Source organism: Staurois parvus, unplaced genomic scaffold (assembly GCF_062004578.1).
Source record: "Staurois parvus isolate SC_StPar_1 unplaced genomic scaffold, SC_StPar_1.0 ptg003726l, whole genome shotgun sequence".
In the NCBI taxonomy this organism is placed as follows: Eukaryota; Metazoa; Chordata; class Amphibia; order Anura; family Ranidae; genus Staurois; species Staurois parvus.
Genome location: NW_028321522.1, coordinates 23,015 through 44,912, shown reverse-complemented (window position 1 = coordinate 44,912; position 21,898 = coordinate 23,015). Strand labels below are relative to the sequence as shown.

Here is a 21,898-nt window from a genome sequence, read left to right as displayed (position 1 = left end):
AATAAGATTCTCCAACTGTCAGTATATAATTACAGTGATAACAATTATATATTTGTCACGCCCACGAATAATGAGAGGTGGAGATGACCATTATAAGCAGAATATCACCCAACAAAGAACCAGCGTTCTCATGGAGTAACCAGAACTATGGAAAATTGTGAACGAGATTCCTAATTATAAAAATCTTTTTTTTTTCAATTTCATAATCCTTATACAATTTTTCTTTTAAAGTCAACACATTATACTGAACCATAAATAAGGATGAGGTTCAGGATCCCTGCTGCCTTGGGTTTGCCAGAATCACAGCTTGAAACTCAATGCTCCAAAATGCTCAACAGCCGAAGTTTAATGATGGCGGTGTATACAGTTGTGACCAAAATTATTCAACCCCCACTGAAATTGAGTGTTTTGGCCAGTTTGACATTGCTTTTGATCATTCAGTCATCTTGCTTACATTTACATTAAAGAGGCACTTGTAGGTCAGACAAATATAACATAACAGTTATAATGAAATAACCACAAATGTCTTTTCTGTGCTCACAGCATTATCAGTTTTATTCAACCCCCAAGTGACATTCAATCTTAGTACTTAGTACAGCATCCTTTTACAGTTATAACAGCTTTTAAACGTGAAGCATAGCTTGACACAAGTGTCTTGCAGCGATCTACGGGTATCTTCGCCCATTCTTCATGGGCAAAGGCCTCCAGTTCAGTCACATTCTTAGGCTTGCGCACTGCAACTGCTTTCTTTAAGTCCCACCAGAGGTTCTCAATCGGATTTAAGTCTGGTGACTGCGATGGCCACTCCAAAATGTTCCAGCCTTTCCTCTGCAACCATGCTCTAGTGGACTTGGAGGTATGCTTGGGATCATTGTCCTGTTGAAAGGTCCAACATCTCCCAAGCCTCAGGTGTGTGACGGACTGCATCACGTTTCCATCCAATATCTCCTGGTACTGAAGAGAATTCATGGTACCTTGCACACGCTGAAGCTTCCCTGTACCTGCAGAAGCAAAACAGCCCCAAAGCATGATTGACCCTCCACCATGCTTCACAGTAGGCAAGGTGTTCTTTTCATCATAGGCCTTGTTCTTCCTCCTCCAAACATAGCGTTGATCCATGGGCCCAAACAGTTCTAATTTTGTTTCATCAGTCCACAGAACACTATCCCACAACTTTTGTGGTTTGTCCACATGGCTTTTGGCATACTGCAGTCGACTCTTCTTATTCTTTGGAGACAGCAAGGGGGTACGCCTGGGAGTTCTGGCACGGAGGCCTTCATTACGCAGTGTGCGTCTTATTGTCTGGGCTGAAACTTCTGTACCCACATCTGACAAATCTTTTCTCAGTTCCTCAGCAGTCACACGGGGACTTCTCTCCACTCTACGCTTCAGGTAGCGCACAGCAGTCGAAGTCAGCATCTTCTTTCTGCCACGACCAGGTAGCGTTTCAACAGTGCCCTTTGCCTTGAATTTGCGAATGATGCTTCCTAAGGTGTCTCTTGGTATGTTTAACATCTTTGCAATCTTCTTATAGCCATTGCCCTTCCTGTGAAGAGAAATCACCTCTTCTCTTGTCTTCCTGGACCATTCTCTTGCCTTCACCATGTTTGTAACCACACCAGTAAATGTCTAGAAGGAGCTGAGTATCACAGTCATTTTAAAGCTGCCTAATTGGTGCTTATTATGCTTGATTGCTGCTCGGTGACATCCACAGGTGTTTTCAATACCTGATGGAAAGCACCTGTATGAACCTCTGTTCTTCAGAGTGGTAGTCTTTAAGGGGTTGAATAATTGTGGCAATGAAGAAACCACATAAGAACCATTTACTACTGTATTACATAAACAATTGATGTCATTTTAGTTGCATTTGGGTAGTTACAACGTCCTTGTAGGATTTGATTCTGAATACAATTCCAAATGTACACTATAGTCCCTAAACCCCTTTACAGCATTGGGGGTTGAATAATTTTGGTCACAACTGTATATACGATCCCTCAGGGGACTGCAGCTGCATGCCTGACACTCAAAAAAGGTACATGTGAAGCAGAATGGAGACATTTTGGCACCGTAGACTTTAAATGGAGCACCTAAAAATGAGTGTTTTTCAAGCCTAAACAATCTCCCCCACTAGTAATTAGCTTTTTATTGGTTAAAACAAAAACGTTCAAGCCTGAATACACCTGAAAAAAGGTGCAAAAAACACAGAGAAAAAAAATGTTCCTATGGCTTGGTTCACAGCTGCAGGGGCAACCAATCATGGGCACGTTCCAGCATACCACGTGTAGGGCAATCCATTCATTTCAATGGGCTGCCTTATGCACAAGAAATGCGGAAAAGAAGTCTGTGACTCTTTTCCAAAAATGCATGCAATTGGAGGTGCGAGGGGGCACCATGAACAATCGATGGTACCGTCACCCATCTGCTGAAAGACGGTGCATTTCTCTGTCGGGAAATCATGCAAGTTTGCGCTCATTCCTGACACGCAGAGGTGTGAACCTGACCTATAGGTGCCCATACTCAGGTATGAAAGCAGTCAGCACTTTATTTCTACCTTGCAAGCATTTACTAAAGAAATGTACCTATATCATTATTACTAATATTAAAGCCCAACCCCCCAGGCACAGTGTTTTTTTCTTTTTAAACATTCAATATTTACTATGATTTGTTACATTTGTAACTTATTTTTACTCACATTGCTGTTACTAAGCCCGAATGAGCCAGAGTCCAGACGGTACAGCGGGAGCCGCACATCTGATGCATTCTAGTTCTGGGGTTGAGCCCCCCTCCCAGTGATTATAGAGGATGATGACCCCCAGTGACTTGGATTTTCCAAGGGCCACCAAAATTGTCTTTGGGCACACTGGCTTTGGTTCGGCAGCACTCCACAAAATGTGACCACCCTCAGGAAAAAACACGAGGACCCACAGTTGAGAATCCACATATATACAATCCAGTGAGAGTGCTGAACAAACGTCCACTCGTCCAAGGCAACCTAATGATAAAACCGATTTGTAGAAGAATAGAGCCAACATGTTTCTCGGGCCAGACACTCTCCCCCTTCATCAAGGCTTAAGAATTCTGGCTGTGCTTAAACGGACTTAGATGAGCAAATATCAAATAAGACTTCACTGGGATTTGCTGCTTGGAAAGTTTCCGGAGGGCAGGTTCTTTCAGGATATTTCCCAAGCAGCAAATCACAGTGCCCTCTTATTTGATATTTGCTCACCTAAGTCCATTAAGCACAGCCAGAATTCTTATGTCCTGATGAAGGGGGGATGTGTTGGGCCTCCGAAATGCATTGCCTCTATTCTTCTACAGACCAGTTTTATTATTCAATTACCTTGGTTGGTTGTTTAGTGGTCTTGTTGCACATGAATGATAATGAATGATGATGAATGGCAGAGGAGGAGAAGAAGGTTGAGGGACAACACCAGAACTGATGTCTAGATGCCCTTCCATGGCAGTGAGGAGTCAGAGGATTGACTCCTGTTCTACATTCTGCCACCAGCTCAGCAGGGCTGGCTAACAACCATGGAAGTAAAAATAATTTACAGCTTTAGCAAATCATAGCAAATGTTAATACGTTTTAATGTAAAAAAAACACTGCACCTGGAGTTGTGTTTTAATAAACGTGGCAACCATTTTATATACCTGGTCATATTAGCACCCCTATACCTTACGACTGAGGCCTCTATTTTAATGTCAGGAGAACATATGGAGGTAAAATGAATCCCAAATCTCCTTTATTGGCTAACTGGTAAGATGGAAAATGTAAACTTCTAAGAGGCCTGGAATGGACAGCGATTCCTGCCAAGCTGGTCCAGGCCCTGCTTCTTCCCAAGATAGATTATACACATACCTGTATTTTTGTAGATACTCATTCTACTGGCCTGAGGCTGGCTTTCTCACATATTCCTGGCCTGAAGCCTGTTACCTGGAATAAAGAATGTCCACTTCAGATGCTTTGCTGGTGGCAAACACAACAATATATCTTCCTCATGATGCACAGTACCAGTGCAGAGTGCTCAGTACCATAACTTCCAGCTATCCTCCCAGTTCTCTTACTGAGCCCCCCAAAGGTAGTCTCTCACACACTCTGTCACAGTCAGCAGTCAGCCTCAGAGACCAGTAGAGAGGTCACACCAACCAGTAGGATAAGTACATGAGCAGGTCACCCTGGCTGATGAGGCAGGCTCACCCAACGTGCGGGGTCTAAGCACCAACCTGTCTTCACCAGAGTTCCTGATGGTGGATGTGGATTTTGCTGCATGCTGGTGCCAGGTTTCAGCACTAAGGATTGCCCCACCAGGAGGTGAGCAAGCCGGGGTCCAGTACCAGATATAGCACATAGGGAATCAAACAGAAACAAAGCAATTAAACAAGTCAAAGGTTGGTAGCAAGTGGTAGCAAAGATAAGGACAGCTGCAGGTATGCAAAGAAGCAAGAAATCGACTGGAGAGAGCAGAAATATCTGGCAAACAGGAAGTGCAGAGACATGGCTTAATCAGGAAGTTTATGGTAGGAGTTCATCAGCAACAGGATACAAGGCAATGTTGTCCAAGGGATCAGGCAAAGAGCTGTTCAGAATCTTGGGTGGCACAGTAAAAAGAGCAACATCCAGACATTGCAGTGCTCCCAGGTTCGGATCTGGACCCTGACACCCTCAGTCCAAGGCCCTGAGGCAGACAAAAACCAGGCTACATATCTCAAGTCAGACCAGACCAGAGTCAAAGTTCACGGGTAGCAAGGTTCTTCCGCCTTGTCCATTGTGAGTCCATAACTACTCCAGCCCTACAGAGGGCTCTCTCCTCCACTCAGGTACACAGGCCACATGATGTTGGTCAGGGGTGACCTGTTCCCATACCTGAACTACCAGGCCCTACCCATATCTGGCAATAAAAGGCCACTGACTCCACCCACTACATCACCAGGGGAGTGGCAACAAATAAACACACGGTTCAGAAACTGCAAACTACATATTTATACACAAAGAAAAAAGGAATAAAATTATCTTCCTGAGATTTATCAGTGAATCTATTTTTTTTTTATTTTAGATTTTAGCATTCATAAAAAAATTCTGACTTTTTTGTTCTGGACCCAAAGCTTTGATAAATATCAGTAATGATTTTGTCTGTTTTCTTCCCTAGACTTGGAGGGTAAAATCTTCTTCTTCCCCAAAGAAACCAACACAGCTCATGTCATTCTGAGACCTACAATTATAAAGCCATTGTGGAAAGCCAGCGTCTGTCTACATACCTACAGTGATCTCTCACGCTCCTATTCTTTGTTCTCTATGGCTACTCCAAGATATCCCGATGCCTTGCACATCTACTTCGAGCCTCCAAACACATATAAGGTATCCCAAAATAATGGAGCATTTGCTTTTACACCAAAAGGGAAGCCTAATTACTGGAGGCACATTTGTGTGACTTGGGACTCCGGCACTTCAGTGGTCTATCTTTGGCTCAATGGAAAGCTCTCCTCCGAAAGACAATATTATAGCAATTATATCGATGCTGAAAGCAGTATTGTTCTGGGACAGGACCAAGATTCTTTTGGCGGAGGGTTTGATGCTAAGCAGTCATTAGTTGGTGAAATAAGTGACGTCCACATGTGGGATTATGTCCTGACTCAGGAAGACATCCAGAAGGTCCTCTCTGGTGATCTTCATGGGAATATCATTAATTGGAAGTCTTTACGTTGCGAAATGAAAGGGGAAGTTCTCGTCAAGCCCAAACCTCAACGTAAGTCTGTCATCTTACTATATACACCTTGTTCATGAATAAGATTCTCCAGCTTTCAGTACAGAATTACATTGAAAATTATTTAATTTGTCATGCCCATCGGCAATGAGAGGTTACAATGACAATTATATATTAAGGATGGTCATAAAAATGTAGGATTGTGGTTTAATGAGTCCATTATCTCTGTTGTTAAACAGAATTATCATTTGCAGTTCATGGCTTTCCCTTTCCTGAGTATATTTAACTTTCCTTTAAGAACCAAAACCTTCATGTCTTCCATAGAAGGGTCTGGTTGTGAGAAATTATGTCCCACTGGTGTGTAGAAGTCATCTAAATGTTCTTCTATGGTGTGAGTGTAAATTCATCCTTTCTTTTGTAATTTCTGTCCTGTTTCACCAGAATAACATTCTTAGATTCCCTTGTAGTGAATGAAGTTATAGCAAGGCGTGGCATAGAGCGATACACCCACAGAAACAGGACATTGCTGTTTTCACATAACACAAGTCTCGCCTCCCTCTTGCAGAAATGCGACAGTCGGCATTGTCATTTAACACCTAGAAAAAATGTAATAGATTTTACTGGTACCAGGGGTTACAACAAGGTTTTATAAAAGCAACATTTTTATTACATGATTAAAATGACATTTTCAGGGTTGGAAAAATTATAGAAAATTGACTATAGTGGCTCTATGATATTGTGGTCCAGCGACTGCCAGGTAAGGACTTCATCTGCCTGCTCATAAAAGCCACAATTTGACAACACCAGCTGTGTGAATTGGAGCATCATCATCTTGGTAAATCACGCTGTGTTTGGGAAACAATGTCTGCATTATGGGGGGCACATGGTCAGCCAAAAGCTGTACATAGCCGCTGGCAGTGACTCTACCTTTCAAGGTTAACTACATGCCGCCCAGCCACTATACATATACGGCGGCAGGGCGGCACTCACAGGCAAAACCACATTTGACGTGTGTTTTGTAAACAAATAGGGGGCGCGCACGAGGCGCGCCGCCGCCCTATCTGTCCTGCGGATCACCGCCGCAGATGTCAGTCGCCTTAGCGGTCCTTAGCGGCTATGTCCCGGCGATCGGCGGCAAACAGTGACAGAGAGCACAGCTGCAGTAGCTGTGCTGTCTGTCACTTCCCTGTCAGCTCGAGGATGAGCTGATCGAGAAAGAACAGTTTCTCTTTCTCGACCAGCCTTGTCCCATGCAGCACACCCCCGCCCCCTAGTAAAACACTCCCCCTCATTCAGATAACCCTTCCCTGCAAAATAAACTTAACCCCCTTGCTCCCCGGTGCCATTAATACAGTGTCAGTGTTTTTTTTTTTGCACTGATCACTGTATTAGTGTTTTTGGGGATGTCAGTGACCCCAAGTCTGTACCCCCCAATGTCAGAATGTCCGCCGCAGTCCCGCCATAAGTAGCTGGTCGCCGCCATAAGTCCCTGATCGCCGCCATTATTAGTATAAAAAAAAAAACTAAAAATCCCATTATCTTTCCCGCCATTTGTAAACGCTATAACTTTCACGTAAACCAATTAATTTACACGTATTGGGTTTTTTTTTCAGCAAAGACATGTCGCAGAATGCATTTTGGCAGAAATTTATGACTAAATTTGATTTTTGCATTTTTTTTTAACTGGACATGTTTTATAGCAAAAAGTCCAAAATATTGTTTTTTTTTCCTCAAAATTGTCAGCCTTTTTTTTTATAGCGCAAAAAATAAAAACCGCACAGGCGATCAAGTACCACCAAAAGAAAGCTCAATTTGTGGGGAAAAAAAGGATGTAAATTTCATTTATGTACCATATTGCATGACCGCGCAATTGTCCGTTAAACTAGCGCAGCGCTGTATAGCAGAAAAATGGCATAAATTACAGTATCTCTCCCATAGTTTGCAGACGCTATAACTTCCACACAAAGCAATCAATATACACTTATTGGGATTTTTTTTACCAAAAACATGGAGCAGAATACATTTTGGCCTAAATTTATAACCAACTTTGAGTTTACTATATATTTTTTATAGCTGAAAGTAAAAAATATTGTTTTTCTTCAAAATTTTTGGCCTTTTTATGTTTATAGCGTAAAAAATAAAAGCGCACAGGTGATCAAATACCACCGAAAGAAAGCTCTATTTGTGTGAAAAAAAGGACGTAAATTTTGTTTGGGTGCAGCATTGCATGACCGCACAATTATCAGTTGAATTAGTGCAGCGCTGAGTAGCAAAAAGAGGCGTGGTCATTAAGGGGGGTAAATCCTCTGGAGCTCAAGTGGTTAATATGGGGCCTGCAAAATATGAATATGTGGTTGCCCAAACCATGATTGCATCCCCACCATGCTTTACGGTTAACACAAGACAGTCCTGGTGGCAAGCTTGGCACGGTGTTGGCCACATGTAAACACATCCGGTGGTTGGGAATAGTATGATGCTCGATTCATCTGACCATGTTATAGTCTTCCATTGATCGATAGTCCACCATTTATGGGTGTGTAACATGCATGTGACATAAATGTACAGATTTGAGTAGATAAGATGCGATCAGTAGCAATATGTAATCGTAACTGTAGGGACATTCCATTGTCATTAGGGATGTATATTCAGTCAGAGGTACTCAGACACAGAGGCATCAATTAGGCTGAAAAGCCCGGCTTCCGGGATGTGACACCTTTGTGTTAATAAGGTTGTCACCTTCTGGTAAAACCAGTTTAAAGGAAGTGGCTCCATACATTCCGGCTTCATGACAGCAGGGAGCTAAAGGTATATCCATCCATCACAAGGGGTATGTTTAATCTCTCATAAAAGCTAAAATATTAGTTGAAGAGAGATGAACATACTCCCTTCTATTTGGACACTCTGTAGGCTACATCTGCATATAAATACCATTTTTGTGTCTTAGGTAGAATGCCAGGAAAATGCAGAGAATGGTTAGGTGGCGCTGGGTTACTGTCGCGATCGGACTGATGCGCTCGTGTTGGAAATCCAATCCCCGACTTGGTGTTTCAAGCCGGTCCTAGTCCGATTGAACTTGGACAGTTTAGCACCCAGAACATCCTGTGGGCAGGTACAGGAACACCCCCCCCAGGGTCAATTGGCCGAGGACTAATGTCCCGCCTACGTCCATATCCCCAAAAAAGGAGTACCCGGGCATGGGGACATTTGTGATTTGTATGGAGCTGGTTTGATTTGACTGACGGATTGCTGATGCTCTGACTTGCTCCAGTCGCAGGATAGATCTCGGTAAAAATTTTATTCTGTTTTATTCCCTTTTTATTTTATAGTGAATAGTCATTTGTGTTTCTTCTTGTATTTTTTGTATTTCTGTAACTTTTTATATTTTGTACATATTTGATGCACCGCCCACTTTCGGGAAATCTTAAAATGAATTAGTGACTTCTGTGTATTTAAGCACTGGCGCATATCTTCGGGGAGATTAGGTTGGAGAGATTAGATTGTATTGTATTTTAGTGCCTTTAAACGCTCGGTCAAGCTCATTGCCAATCTGTATGCAATTGCACTGTGTGTGGGCAGATTGTAAAAGGTAACAGATCGGCCAGACGGAGATCTGTGTGTGGGGGGTGTCCTAGCAGACCGTTCTGCGGATAAACTGTTGGGTGGTGGCAGGCTACCTTTTGTGGTGTGTCTGGTGTGGGGGGGGGGGGGGGGTGGACAGTGGAAGGGTGAATAACACCGGGGTTCTAGCTGTAGGATAGCTGGGGGGGCCCTAGAAGGGTGTGATTGCTAAGCTGCTCCTCAACTCTAATCAGTGCACCAGATTGTATGTAAGATTTGTATCTGCCAGTGTGTGGTCAGCCAGCTGGATTGGAATGGAGTCTCCATCTGATGGTGGCCAAAGGTAGTGCGGGCTGTGAACGGGTATCACGGCTGATCTTATATACTGTTTTATGTATATTCAAAGTTAAGTCCCCTTTATTCCCTTTTACCCTTTTGCAGCAGTTGTTTTCTTATTTCGGGTCACAATCCTGCTCAATGTCCTCTTGTCTCTTTCGGTCAATTGACCATCTTGACTGTACTTATGCTTTATCAGGTGATGTTTTCCCTGAAGCTATATACGCCGTCATAACCTTTGATGCCGAACTTCGCGATACGGCAAATAAGTTGGCAACTTCAGTCACAGAGGCGCCAGCTAAGCAGCACCAACAATTTGACCTCTTTGAAGCTCAGTAAGCTCTGACATGACTCCGTATTACTAGCAGCGCACGCAGTGAATGATGAAAGTGAGGCTACCTACCTTTAAGCTAGGTGTCTCATCACACAGCGGAAGCAAAACAATGTTACATCACTACAGCTTTCAACGCAAAACATGTTGTCACTTTCACACCTGCAAATCACGGAGTGCTTCCATATTTTTGTCCAACCCCCGTAAACTGTCCACAACCTAAAAATATCCAGGGATTTGTCCCCAGTATATGGCCACAACTATTGAACATGAAATTCTACCTAATTTTGTATGTTCCCAAAACACAGTAATTCAGAGAGGCCAACGCGTTTCATGAAAGTGCTTCCTCAGAACCTTCACTCAGGATGACCTAACTCAAATTTTTTTTTACTGCAAATACATATATTGTGCTAAAAAAACAAAAAACAAAATAAGCAATACATATAAATATACATAGTTACAGTAAAAAGTCTGGTGCATCCACACATCAATTCAAGAAGACCCACGAAGGCGGTAACAGGTTTACAAAATTGCAAGGAAACTGATGCCACCATCTACAAGACCCAGGCAGCCAGATCCAAATGGTTTTACCAATAAGTACTCAAATGAAAGGGGGACAGGGAAGAAAAGAAGGAAAAGAAAATGCCAATAAACCTCTGAAATGTGAAATTCCCAAAAAAGAGAACATTATACATACATATGGCAACACTTACGAACAGCGCCCTTCTTTCAGCCACACCGCAGGCAGTCAATGACAATTTTTTCTAGGTGCTAAATGTCCATTAGTTGTCACAATCAGGGGTCAGGCTCAAAGACCAGTTGCTATAGCAGTGGAAAAAAAGGCTCACCTGAAACCAGCAGGATAGGTAAACAGGCAGGTCACCATGGCGGAGGAGTGGGATCATCCGAGGTGCGGAGTCTAAATACCAACCGGTGTTCACCAGAGCTCCTGATGGTGGAGATGGATCTGGCTGCATGTTAGTACCAGATCGCGGTCCTCAGGGCCACCCTACCAGGAGGTGAGCAAGCGGAGGTCCAGTAGCGTATAAGCAGGTAAGGATCAAATGGAAACGTGGTCAGTAAACAATCCAAGGTTGGTAATGAACAGTCACAGGTTGGTATCAGGCAGAAGCGTAGTCGAGAACAAGCCAAGGTCGGTAATGAACAGTCGCAGGTTGGGATCAGGCAGAAGCGTAGTCGAGAACAAGCCAAGGTTGGTAATGAACAGTCGCAGGTTGGGATCAGGCAGAAGCGTAGTCGAGAACAAGCCAAGGTTGGTAATGAACAGTCGCAGGTTGGGATCAGGCAGAAGCGTAGTCGAGAACAAGCCAAGGTCGGTAATGAACAGTCGCAGGTTGGTATCAGGCAGAAGCTTAGTTGAGAACAAGCCAAGGTCGGTAATGAGCAGTCGCAGGTTGGGATCAGGCAGAAGCGTAGTTGAGAACAAGCCAAGATCGATAAGGAGCAGTCGCAGGTTGGGATCAGGCAGGAGCGTAGTCAAGAACAAGCCAAGATCGATAAGGAGCAGTCGCAGGTTGGGATCAGGCAGAAGCTTAGTCAAGAACAAGCCAAGATCGATAAGGAGCAGTCGCAGGTTGGGATCAGGCAGAAGCTTAGTCAAGAACAAGCCAAGGTCGGTAATGAGCAGTCGCAGGTTGGGATCAGGCAGAAGCGTAGTCGAGAACAAGCCAAGGTCGGTAATGAGCAGTCGCAGGTTGGGATCAGGCAGAAGCTTAGTCAAGAACAAGCCAAGGTCGGTAATGAGCAGTCGCAGGTTGGGATCAGGCAGAAGCGTAGTCGAGAACAAGCCAAGGTCGGTAATGAGCAGTCGCAGGTTGGGATCAGGCAGAAGCTTAGTCAAGAACAAGCCAAGGTCGGTAATGAGCAGTCGCAGGTTGGGATCAGGCAGAAGCGTAGTCGAGAACAAGCCAAGGTCGGTAATGAGCAGTCGCAGGTTGGGATCAGGCAGAAGAGTAGTCGAGAACAAGCCAAGGTCGGTAATGAGCAGTCGCAGGTTGGGATCAGGCAGAAGCGTAGTCGAGAACAAGCCAAGGTCGGTAATGAGCAGTCGCAGGTTGGGATCAGGCAGAAGCGTAGTCAAGAACAAGCCAAGGTCGGTAATGAGCAGTCGCAGGTTGGGATCAGGCAGAAGCGTAGTTGAGAACTAGCCAAGGTCGGTAATGAGCAGTCGCAGGTTGGGATCAGGCAGAAGCTTAGTCAAGAACAAGCCAAGATCGATAAGGAGCAGTCGCAGGTTGGGATCATGCAGAAGCGTAGTCGAGAACAAGCCAAGGTCGGTAATGAGCAGTCGCAGGTTGGGATCAGGCAGAAGCGTAGCCAAGAACAAGCCAAGGTCGGTAATGAGCAGTCGCAGGTTGGGATCAGGCAGAAGCGTAGTCAAGAACAAGCCAAGATCGATAAGGAGCAGTCACAGGTTGGGATCAGGCAGAAGCTTAGTCAAGAACAAGCCAAGGTCGGTAATGAGCAGTCGCAGGTTGGGATCAGGCAGAAGCGTAGTCAAGAACAAGCCAAGATCGATAAGGAGCAGTCGCAGGTTGGGATCAGGCAGAAGCTTAGTCAAGAACAAGCCAGGGTCGGTAATGAGCAGTCGCAGGTTGGGATCAGGCAGAAGCGTAGTTGAGAACAAGCCAAGATCGATAAGGAGCAGTCGCAGGTTGGGATCAGGCAGAAGCGTAGTCGAGAACAAGCCAAGGGTCAATAACGAGTGATAGCGAAATATGGATAACAGAGAACATAAGAAGCACGATAATGGCTGGATAGCATGTTAATCTGGCAAACAGAAAGTGCAGAGACATAGCTTATATCAGGAAGTTCATGGGAGGAGCAAGGGGTTCAAGGTTCATGATAAACAAGGTCAAGGCAGGATCATCTAAATAATTGTCAAGGGAGCTGTGCAGCATTCCAGGTGGCTCAGCAAGAAGAAACATTGCCTCTCACCGCAGAAGGCCCAGGTTCAGACCCAGGCTCTGACATTAGTAGGATGTGGTATGCAGACGGGTGGCCATTTCTTGTGGGTTCAAAACTTAGTATCAGTATAGTTAAAGAGGTCACAACTGTTTCTCCTAAGAAGTTGTACCTTCATCAACTGCATGTCAGTAAAAGATACACGATGAGCTCCTGATCAAAATTTAAATGTCTTTGTACGGCCCACCCTCTGCCTTTAAATAACAGAGCCATTAGCTCCCAATCAAATGACTTGAAAAAGTGCATGCGCACAAAACGCACCATCATAGTGACGTCCCCGCCATCTTGAATCTGTGAGGTAGGCTTCCGAGGTTGATTCCAGTGCAGCTTCCTCTGGCATCCCCGGGTACAGGCATTGTCTACATCCGGTGTGTCACTTTCGGGGTGAGAGATCGCCAGCCTGAGACACTTACATCAGTTCCAGCCACCGGGGATTACCGCTATATGAGCGGCACACCATGACGTCTCTATCGTACAGCATTACTGCCACACTGATGAATATGTACTGCAGGTGGGGATTGACATCTCACATGATTAGGGATTCCTATTATAATTGTTTTTTTTTAGCCTGACTGTTGGCTGTGACAGGGGTGTATTTAGGTTTTGTGCTTCCCTAGGCAACACAAAAATCGGACACTCCTCCTCCCCGGCGTAGAGGGGTAGAGAGCCTGACACCGACCAACACCTAGAGGGGTAGAGAGCCTGACACTGACCAACACCAGACCCCCTCCCTCCCCCTGTAGAGAGCCTGACAGTGACCAATAACACCCCTGCCCCTTTATCCCCCCCCCCTGAGAGCCTTCCACTAATACCCATTCCCCAGCAACAGAGAGAAAGAAACTCACCTTTGCAGCTCTCGACAGCCCAGTGAACAACAGTCGGGCCCTGCATACACCGTCAAGCAGCCTGCAGCCTCTCTCAGGTCCCACCTGGTCCCCATGCTGCATATGTCCCTTCTTCCAGGGGGCAGTACTGCCCCCCTAAAACATGCTGCCCTAAGAAAATGCCTTGTTTACGTTGTGGTAAAAACATCCCTGAGATGCGATGTTTAACCTCTTGGCGCCTGCAGCACGCAATGAGCGGCCTCCCGGTGTCTGGGCCTTGATGCCGAGCGGCCGCACATTTGACCGGCCGCAATTAAGAAAAACATATGTGCTGAGAGCACGCGCCCTGCACGCTCCCAGCACATACGCTCCCAGCACATAAGGTCTCGATCTCCTCTTGTGATCGGGACCTTTCCCGATCATGTGACCGCCATCACAGCGAATCACGGAGGTCACATGACCATAAAACCCTGCCCACCTCCCGACTTCTGAAACCCTTAAAGGGTCGGGAGGCGCCGGCGCCAAGGGGTTAATACCAACTTTATTAATATTATTATGCCAAGGATGACTGCCATTTTCTCTACCACAGTTTGATATGCAGACTGGCTAATTTCAAGATAATTCAATTAGGAACCCCTAATTGCTTGTTTTTCTTTTTCATGAGTTCCCGACACCCTACCTACTTACCAACAAATACGATCAGCTGAGTGGGGGCAGTAAGGGAAGAAAGAGAGGAAGTAGCATCCCGGTATGTAGATAGGAGGATGGGAAGGGGTAAAAAGAGGAAGGGTAGTATAGAAGAGTGAAAGAGAGAGCAGAATGGCCATCCAGGGTCACTTTTTGGAAAACAAATCCCATATTTATTCTACAAAGGGGCATCAAAGCCACCCCAGGGGTCCCACACCCGATCAGGATAGTGAGGGTGTTGTCCGTTCTCGCTGTGGGAGCTTTTATGAGTCCAACTTCTTAAATTAGTGAGACTATAGATCGGGTGTTGTCAGTCCGTGTGTCACTTTCCAATGAGAGGCGATCAAACATCCAGTAAGTACATGAAAGAGTAGCTTTCTGGCCTCTTTAACCACTTCAATACCAGACACTTTCACCCCCTTCCTGCCCAGGCAGGTTTTCAGATTTCAGCGCTGGCGAACATTGAGTGACAATTGCTCGGTCATGCAGCACTGTACCCATATATATTTTTTTGAGACAGACAGATATTTTTTGGTGGTATTTATTCACCACTGGGGTTTTTTTTTTTTTGCTATAAAATGAAAAAATACCAAAACTTTTGGAAACAAAAACATTTTTCTTAGTTTCTGCTATAAAAGTTTGCAAGAAAAAAAATTAATAAATTTAGGCCAAAGTGTATTCTGCCTCATTTCTTTAGTTAAAAAAAAAAAGTTCAAATCGGTGTATATTATTTAGTCTGTGTGAAAGTCATAGAGTCTACAAACGGTATATACTGTATTTGAAAATGGATCAAACGTGATGTCATTTTTTGAGACCCAATAATGCCAGGACAGTACAAATGACCCCTTTTTTGGAAAGTGGACAGTCCAATGTGCTGAAAAAGGGTGACCTGCTTTTTGGAAGTTGCAATTTATTGTCACAATTTTTTGGAAAATGAAGAAATGTTTTTTTTTTCGTAGAGTTGTCATTTTAACAAGTTATGTCTCACACAGCATGGGCTTGCTTAGATATACATTGCAGAACACCTTCTGCTGCTCCTTCTGAGTATGGGGGTACCGCATGTGTGAGAGATTTTTTAATGTCTGCACACCAGACATTGTATCTTGTGTATCACACAAATTCACTAATTGTTTTCACAGCCTAGATGCAAAGAAGGGCCCAAAATCCAAGGAGCACCTTTGGGCTTTTAACCGTTTCAATACCGTGCAATTTTACACCTTCCTGCCCAGGCCATTTTTCAGGTTTCAGTGCTCTCACACTTTGAATGACAATTGCGCGGTCATACAACATTGTACCCAAACTAAAATTTTATCATTTTCTTCACACAACTAGAGCTTTCTTTTGGTGGTATTTAATTACCGCTGGGGTTTTTATTTTTTGCTAAATTAACAAAAAAAGACCAAAAATTTTGAAAAAAAAACACGTTTTTCTTTGTTTCTGTTATAAAAGTTTACAAATAAATAATTGTTCTTCATAAATTTAGGCCGAGATGTATTCTGCTCCATGTCTTTGGTGGAAATAACCCAAATTAGGATGTATTATTTAGTTTGTAGGAAAGTTATAGAGTTCACAAACTATGGTATAGATCTGAATATTGATCAATCCTGAAGTACTGACGGCCAATCTAATTTCTTGAGGTCCAAGAATGTCAGAATAGTACAGATATCCCCCAAATGTCAGGACAGTACAGATATCCCCCAAATGTCAGGACAGTACAGATATCCCCCAAATGTCAGGACAGGACAGATATCCCCCAAATGTCAGAACAATACAGATATCCCCCAAATGTCAGGACAGTACAGATATCCCCCAAATGTCAGGACAGTACAGATATCCCCAAATGACCCCTTTTTGCAGAGTAGACAGTCCAATGTACTTCATAAGAGGCATGGCGAGTTTTTTGAAGTTGTATTTTTTTGTCATAATTTTTCCGAAAATGAAAAAATGAAAAAAATTATTTTCACTATTTTTTTTTTTACATACTGTCACCAGTGCAGTACAGCGTCATCATATAACTGGCATGGCGGTGAACAGGGACACTGACTGGTGACAGTATGAAAAAAAAAATATATATATATATATTTTTTTTTTTTATTATATTTAATTTTTTATTACATTTTTTTTTATTTTTTTAAAGATTTTTCTTCATATTTTACTATGACCAAAATAGTACATTGTTACCATAGTAACATTGTACTACTTTGGGGAAGTGATCAGTATTTTTTTTTATTTATTTTTTTTACACAATTTGCTTATAGCAAAGAATTACTTTGCTATAAGCAAGCATTTACCTGAATGAAATCGATTCATTCCGCTTTTTTTTTTTTTTTTTGTGCTTAGCTGTGATTTGGTCACAGCTAATCACATGACATGTGCATGTGATTAGCTGTGACCATTCACAGCTAGGCACTAGTATACAATGGATGGCATCATGAATGAAGCCATCCATTGTATACAACTGTCATGTGACCTGCTGTGATTGGTCACAGCAGGTCACATGGTACCAGCAACGGGAGCCGGTACTCGGATCTGTCATCGGCCGTGTCCGAGGTGCACGGGCGCCGACAGATCGCACTGCTGCGCCGCTCTGCACTAGCGCAAACGGCGCATGTGCGGGAGCACGCCAAATGGCGTGCACCCGGAATGGAGGAGCACATCTGAAGCCGCCAAACGGCCATTGGCCGGGCAGCTAATGGTTAAAGAAGTATAAATTGCTCACAAATTACACATCTAATTTTCTGACTGCCTATCACATTGTTGAAGGCCCTGGAGCACCAGGACAATAGAAACTCTTCCAAAATGACCACATTTTTGAAAGAGGCATGGGGTTTATTTACTAACCCTGAAAAGTGCAAAATCAGGTTCACTTCGGCATAGAAACCATTGCCAAAGCTTCATTGAACAAGCCGAGGTTAGAAGCTGCTGGTTTCTCTGCAGAACTGAGCCTGATTTTGCCCTCTCCAGTTTTAGTAAATAACCCCCATAAATGAGTCTTTGGAAAATGCTATTTTTTTTCCACAAGTTTTTGGAAAATGAAGGAAATAAAATGAAAATTATTATTTTTACATAAAGCTGTCAATCAAGATATTTCTAACACATAGTCATGCTTAAAACTACACCCCAAACACATTTTGCTACTCCTCTTGAGTATGGTGATACCACGTATGTGAGAGTTTTTCACAGCCTATCCACATATAGGGCCCACAATCCAAGTGGCACCTTCAAGCTTTCTAAGGCCATAAATTACACATCTAATTTCCCATCTACCTATCACATTTTTGAAGGCCCTGGAGCACCAGGACAGTAGAAACTCCCAGAAAACTACATTTTGGAAAGCAAACACCCCTTCAATAAACCCTTCCCAAGCCCGGACATCTTTGAAGACACATGTATTTTGCCACATGTTTTTGGAAAATGTGGAAATGAAGGAAAAAAATTATTTTTTTTACACAAAATTGTCATCTTTTACACTCCCTCATCATCTCACGCCTTGACTACTGCAACTCTCTTCTCATTGGCCTACCCAAGTGCAGGCTCTCCCCGCTCTAGACCATCCTGAACTCAGCGGCCAGACTCATCCACCTCACCACCCGCTCCACCTCTGCCACCCCCCTCTGCCTCTCCCTCCACTGGCTCCCGATTGCCCAACGCATCAAATTTAAACTTCTAATCCTGACCTACAAAGCCGTTCATAACACTGCCCCTGACTACCTCACCAACCTGATCCCCAAGTACCACCCTACCCGTACCCTTCGCTCCTCACAGGACCTCCTTCTATCCTGCTCCCTGGTCTCCTCCTCCCATGCACGACTGCAGGACTTCTCCAGGTCCTCCCCTATCCTCTGGAACTCACTGCCCCAATCCATCCGACTGTCGCCTTCCCTCCCCACATTCAGGCGCTCCCTCAAACCCATCTCTTCAGGGAAGCCTACCCCACCCTCACCTAACGGCCATCCTCCCTCATTCCTCCCACCACTTCATCCCCCTCAGCCACTTCATCCCCCTCAGCCACTTCCTATTGTTCCACTACCCCCTCCCTCCTAGATTGTAAGCTTGAAAGAGTAGGGCCCTCTTACCCCTCGTACGCTGTCTGTTTTTGTTGTACTGTGCCATGTATTGTCCCCCCTATTGTACAGCGCTGAGCAAACCCTTTGGCGCTATATAAACTCCATGTAATAATAATAATAATAATAATAATCTTTTATACTTCAGGAACCACCATGCATCTCTTTAAAGTAACTTCAGACCAGACTTAGTACAGTTGATGCAGCTTTACTAATGATTTTGCAACACAGTCCACTTGAACAGTTCCATGCCACGTCCCCTGTACTTCTCAGCCAGGCTTTCCAGGCATTCCTCAACAAGGTCCATATATGGTGTTTTACAAGCCTTGGTGGTTCTCTGGGCTACCGATGACTTCCAATTTGATTGCAGGGCACAGCAGTCCCCCTTGGGGGTTCCATAGCAGTCAAGACATCTTCTTGAGTGGGCCAGAGCTCTGGAAATCGGCCTTCCTTCATAAACACTATATTGCCAGAAGTATTGGGAAGTCTGCCTGTACACAAACATGAACTTTAATGACATCCAAGTCTCAGTCCGTAAGCTTCAATATTGAGTTGGCCCCGCCCTTTGCAGCTATAACAGCTTCAACTCTTCTGGGAAGGCCGTCCACAAGGTTTAGGAGAGTGTCTATGGGAAGGTTGGACCATTCTTCCAGAATGGTCAATACAACCCCACACCATAATCCCCCCTCCACCAAACTTTACACTTGGCACAATGCAGTCAGGCAAGTACCATTCTCCTAGCAATTGCCAAACCCAAACACATCCATCAGATTGCCAGACAGAGAAGTGTGATTGGTCACTCCAGAGAACACGTCTCCACTGCTCTAGAGTCCAGTGGCGGCGTGCTTTACACTACGGCATCCAACGCTTTGCACTGCACTTGGTGATGGAAGACTTGGATGCAGCTGCTCGGCCATGGAAACCCATTCCATGAAGCTCTCTACGCACTGTTGTTGGGCTCATCTGAAGGCCACACCAAGTTTGGAGGTCTTTAGCTATTGACTCTGCAGACAGTTGGTGACTTCTGCGTACTGTATGCTTCAGCATGCGCTGACCCCGCCCTGTCATGTGACGTGGCCTACCACTTGGTGGCTGAGTGGCTGTTGTTCCCAGTGGCTTCCACTTTGTTATAATCCCACTAACAGTTGAGCGTGGAATATTTAGTAGCCAGGAAATGTCACGAATGGACTTATTGCCCAGGTGGCCACCTATCACGGGACCACGCTTGGAGTCACTGAGCTCCTGAGAGCGACCCATTCTTTCACCAATGTTTGTAGAAGCCGTCTGCATGCCTAGGGGCTTGATTGTATACACCTGTGTCCATGGAGGGGATTGGATCACCTGAATCACATGATTGGGAGGGGATTGGAACACCTGAATCACATGATATGGAGGGGATTGGAACACCTAAATCACATGATTGGGAGGGGATTTGAACACCTGAATCACATGATATGGAGGGGATTGGGACATCTGAATCACATGATATGAAAGGGATTGGAACACCTGAATCACATGATATGGAGGGGATTGGGACATCTGAATCACATGATATGAAAGGGATTGGAACACCTGAATCACATGATATGGAGGGGATTGGAACACCTGAATCACATAATATGGAGGGGATTGGAACACCTGAATCACATGATTGGGAGGGGATTGGAACACCTGAATCACATTATTGGGGGGAGGGGCCAATACTTTGGGCAATATAGTGTATCACAGTTGATATCATCATTTCTCTATACTGAATAAATACTAAGACATTTTCAATAAGTGATGCAATCCTAAAGATTTTGTAACACAAACATCCACTAAACTGACAACACGTACCTTCCGATTGTTATTGTGACATTGTTTCAATAGGAGTTTTCACCTGTGGTCATGGAGGTGATTGGAACATCTGAACCCAATGATTTGGAGGGCTGTCCCAATACTTTTGGCAATATAGTGTGTATGTATATATATATATATATCACAGGGTGGGTAGACTGGGTCCAAAAAGCCCAGGAGTAGAGGTACAAATCATTAACCCCTTACCCAGCCTGAGCCAGCCAACTGCCTAACTCACACATTGTAGGCAACCAGCCTGAAAGCATCTATAAATAATTTAAGAATTTATTGTTCGGTATTGATCTGTAGCAGTAATGATCTTTGTCTGTTTCCTTCCCTAGACTTGGAGAGTAAAGTCTTCGTCTTCCCCAAAGAAACCAGCACAGCTCATGTCATTCTGAGACCTGAAATTACAAGACCATTGCAGGAAGTCAGCGTCTGTCTACGTTCCTATACTGACCTTTCCCGCCCCTATACTCCCTTCTCTCTTGCTACTCCCGGGAAGGACAACGCCTTTCTCATCTACCTACAGCCCCCAAACACTTGTTCTGTACACATCAACCAGGAAGACACTTATTTTAGGACCGACTCGGAGTCTTTGGACTGGAGGCACATCTGTGTGACCTGGGACTCCAACACTGGAGTGGTCCAACTTTGGGTCAATGGGAAACTCTACCCCAGAAGAGTCTCCATGAAAGGGTCTTCTATCGCAGCTGAAGCCAGCATTGTCCTGGGACAGGAACAAGACTCTTTTGGTGGGGGGTTTGAAGCTTCTCAGTCATTGGTTGGTGAAATAAGTGACGTCCACATGTGGGATTATGCCCTGACACCAGAAGACATCCATAAAGTCATCTCTGGCAGACACAATGGAAATGTCATTAATTGGGTATCTCTATATTATGAAATCAAAGGGGAAGTTCTTGTCCAGCCCAGACTTCAGTGAAAGCGAATGAGCTCATCATTTACACTTTGTTCTCAAAATGCCCCAATTGTTGGTTCTGAATTACAGAGATGATGATTTATTTGTCATCCCCATCCATAGAGAGGGTTGGCAAAGACAATGATAAGTGAAGATCGAATAATCAAGGAATCCGTGTGTTCTCATAGGAGCTATGTCCTGGTTGTTTTATAATCTTAGGATCTTAAACAATAAATAAGTAACATAAAGCATGATAAATAAATATATAGAAACTGCATTCTTTGTGTTTTTGCTTTATTCTAGTTCCTGAAATCTGATTGGTTGGTTTGAAGTGGGTGTCATCACTTTCTTCCATTTCAATACAAGTATTTGTAGGCGGTCACAAGGGTTAGAACCACAAAGGAGGTCCCTCAAACACTACCGGCCTAGTACGGGGGGCAATAACTGTGGTAGATGTGATAAGGTAAGTCCAAGAACAATCACCGCCCTGCAAATATCTGGCATCTACTGGTAACATTCATCGTAGGGAGAATTAGCAAAGGGTCAAAGCGTTCCAGGTTTCGGTTTGGGATGCTTTGCCCAAATTTGGGATGCCGAATCTGAACCTCACGGAAATCGATGGGAGTGTAGTCTCCTTGTCCTAAACAGGGGCCTAC

The 21,898-nt window shown here is 44.3% G+C and overlaps 1 protein-coding gene across 2 annotated transcripts in view; it reads left to right on the top strand.

Moving 5' to 3' along the window:
* The window catches only part of LOC149427475 (uncharacterized), a 54,509-nt gene extending 32,990 nt beyond the window's left edge, over nt 1–21,519 (top strand). For both annotated transcript variants that reach the window (XM_089667990.1, XM_089667991.1), the window contains exons 5-6: nt 5,148–5,744; nt 20,665–21,519. In XM_089667990.1, the coding sequence (XP_089524116.1) occupies nt 5,148–5,744; nt 20,665–21,266 (1,199 nt within the window). In that variant the 3' untranslated portion in view covers nt 21,267–21,519. The remainder of the gene's footprint in view (nt 1–5,147; nt 5,745–20,664) is intronic.
* Nucleotides 21,520–21,898: the final 379 nt, after the last annotated feature.